The 3,603-nt window shown below is 33.1% G+C and overlaps 1 protein-coding gene across 1 annotated transcript in view; it reads right to left on the reverse strand.

Annotated features, from left to right (window-relative positions):
• Window positions 1-855: 855 nt before the first annotated feature.
• The window catches only part of LOC117113363 (ubiquitin carboxyl-terminal hydrolase 6-like), a 10,576-nt gene continuing 7,828 nt past the window's right edge, over window positions 856-3,603 (reverse strand). The window contains 3 exon segments of the mRNA XM_033256669.1: window positions 856-2,082; window positions 2,402-2,494; window positions 2,773-3,381. Coding sequence (XP_033112560.1) covers window positions 1,915-2,082; window positions 2,402-2,494; window positions 2,773-3,381 — 870 coding nt within the window. The 3' untranslated portion in view covers window positions 856-1,914.

The raw sequence follows: 3,603 nt of genomic DNA on the forward strand, positions 1-3,603 counted from the left end.
TTTAAAATTATTCTTATTATTGAAATTAGCATTTTTATCAGCCACTTCCTTCTTCTCGATAACTACTTCTCTACCCTGAGAATGTTAGAATGAACTGAATTTCACAAATGTCATCTGACAATCCAGCATGGACACATGGCACTGCATAAACGTCAGTGACAATCCAGCACGGTCACATGGCACTGCATGAATGTCATGTAATAATCCAGCATGGTTACATGGCAAATCCAGCATGGTCACATGGCACTGCATGAATGTCATGTAATAATCCAGTATGGTCACATGGCACTGCATGATTTTCATGACAATCCAGCATGGTCACATAGCATTGCATGAATGTCATAAGACAACACAAGACACTAATATTTCTCTGAAATCGAGTCAATTATTGTTATTTTTTTAGAGCACTTTTATCAATACTTTCTATTTTTTGTGAACTGTGTTTAATGCATATAGTGGTAAGTTTAATTAAGTACTATTCTTTGGACAATAAAATGATTAGAAGTGCAGGAAGAGAAAACAAAATCTACTCTGACTCTGATATGTATACGAAGATTCACAAGGAATCTCTACTCAAAACCCATTACAAAAACCTTCATGTAAAAGAATAAAATCGCCTAAAGAAATATATCAAAAAACTATTTTTTAATCAATCTTATGACTTCAAGGTATATTGCAACAGACTGACATCATGCTAAAGCTATGTCCAGATTATCAAATTTTGTTCATATATAGTCATAATGTGCCTATATATGGTCATGATGTGCCTATATATGGTCATGATGTGATGTCATCATGACCATATTTAGGCATGTCACATGTTTTTGTCAAATAAAATTTGATAGTCTGGTCCCTTCTATTTCTATCTTTTTTACAATTGGTCCTTTTATATTTAAATGGTACTTTCTTATTCTCGCATCAGGTAACCTTCTACTATCCTACTAAAGTAGATGGTCTATTTACATCTTATGTGAGATAATTGGTTTTACATATAGATATATTTATATATACCGTTTATTATATAAATATATGTATATATATATGAAATATGGTCCACCATTTTCTTAATACATATAAATTATTTTTCTTTCTCTATCTTACACAAGATCATATTATTCCAGAAAAGACTATAAATTATCAATTATCTCGTATGAGATAAATGTTGTCTTACTTATTTAGTACTTTCTATATCTCTCAACTTATAATATATGTATATTAATACATTAAGGCCTTCCTCTGATCTCACATATGATGACTACTGCTCTCTGATGTTAAGTGAATTGAAAATCCTCCTCTGATCTCACATGTGATGAAGATGGCTCTATATATCACACGTAAAATAATGATGGTCCTACACTGTTCTCACATGATAAAGACAGCCTTTCAATCATGTAACATGTTATAGTCCCATTTATCTTGCACTACAGAAAGATGAGATGGTCCTTTGATCTCACAAAAAAAATAAACATGGTTCTCTTTTGATCTCATAAGCTTAAGATTCAATTTAAATATCATAAAGATTGTCTTCCTCCCAAATTACATAATATGGTCTCCCATTTATCTCGCAATTTAAAAAGGTCATCTGATCTCACATACTAATAAGATGGTCCTCTTCTGAAATCATACGATTGAGATGGTCTTCCTCTGATTTCAAACAAGAAAAAATGGTCCTTCTCTGATCTCACATAAGATGAAGAGGGTCTCTTCTTTTATCTCACACAGGCCCCAACACTTTGATGGTACTATCTGTGTCTCAGTTGTGATGATCCTTTATAATTTATTGCATGTAGGACTGCCCACTCTTTGCTCTCTTACCCTAGTGTTCATGATGCATCCGACGCCGTTTTTGTACCAAGATCCAAAGCCAAAACAACCATGTACCGACGTACCCAGCCATATTGCCCCGCTCCACAGTCATTGAATTACGCAGAACTTCTTGTAATCTGCCTCAATTTCATCGTCAATTGGATTACGATCAGGGATTTTACCTGAGATGTCCGGGATGAAACAACGATAAGGAAGATTTTTACGCTCATAAAACTAAAGGTATGCATGGTCTGTGTCGATGTCACCTTTGACCTCCTGAGATAGAAATCAAGATAAAAATAATTTTATCACTTTGATTATTATGCCACTGTATAAAATAATAATTGATAATGTATATATTGTAATAATAATAATTAATATGCCATGTTATTTAACAACATCAATAACATGAAATGATTTTTTAACCATAACTTATTTATTTCTGTCATTTCTGAAATATTTCATAAACAAATCTGATAACATGTTATGGGAGAATGTAGGAATAAAATACTACATTATTTGGCTTGGGTTTTGAATTGAACCAAGCCTTGTGAGATTGGAATAAAGGCACCACAACCAACGAGTCACATCTTACCTTGACACTACTGTCATTGAAGCAGTACCATTTCTTGTTTGGATTAATGGCATAAGAAACATAATGTCCACCTCCTAAAATTCCTGTATGACACTATAAAAAAAAAAAAAAAATCAAAATTAATTAAAAATATAACAATAAAATAGAAATTAATATAATAATAGCTGTGATATTCGGTTTACCAGGTATTAAAAAAACTTTTACAAGATATACCTTGCAATCTTTCAGAATTTAGAAATAAACTACAGTACTGTAATTCAAAATTAACCTTTCTTATCTATAACTAATAATGGTGTTTCCACATCAGATGTGGGTTGTAGTTTATCAATGAATTAGTGTATGTGTATTTTATATGCAGAATCAATACTTACAGAAACTGCAAATAAGTCATACATAGGACCTTCTGGTTTTTCGGGAACACCTCCATTGGATGCTTCTGGAGGAAGTTTAAAGATCAATGGGTGATCATTGGTTGCATCCACAGGAGGGCTAAGACTACATGACCTGTCGCTGCTTTGATCGGATGAGATTGAGTGAGTTGGACTTGACCGTGTTTCCCCCTCTTCAAAATTATCCCCATTTCTGTGTCCGTCTATTTCATTTTCATTAATTTCTGAGTCAGATGTAACCCCATTTTGTTCTGCACTGTCTCTCTCAGATGAATTTTTTTGTGATGTTCCCCTGTGAGCTGGGGACCCCACTGTATGTCCACTTTCTGTTTTTGATTCTTTATTTGCATGGTCTTCATTCATATTGATTGCGCTAACATTAACCCCTTTCTCAGGTATGACCCCCTTCTCAGGTACAACCCCTTTCTCGGGTACTGTCTTTTTTGGCGTCACTGGTAGTAACGGTGTTTGGGGTATTTCTCGGGGAGCAAGGAAGTTTGATGGATCAAATTCTTCTTTTGGAAATTTGACAATTTTTTGTGATTTGACCCATCTCCCATTTACAAATTGAAATCTTTTCATATGAACAATCTGAAAAGACACCACAAAAACTTGTAGATAAATATGGCAGAACATATTGTATACTTACATCTTAAATTATTATATTATTTTTTTTAAAAGCATACATTAACATCATAAATATATCATAAGTCAAAACCAAGTAATTTTAAGCATGATTTCCTAAAATAGTTAAACAATATGTATACATTATTCTGTTTGCTTTTTGCATAGCATGTTTGCATGGCTGCATAC

This window comes from Anneissia japonica, unplaced genomic scaffold (assembly GCF_011630105.1).
Source record: "Anneissia japonica isolate Jap-2015-1 unplaced genomic scaffold, ASM1163010v1 scaffold4695_len98069_cov149, whole genome shotgun sequence".
In the NCBI taxonomy this organism is placed as follows: domain Eukaryota; kingdom Metazoa; phylum Echinodermata; class Crinoidea; order Comatulida; family Comatulidae; genus Anneissia; species Anneissia japonica.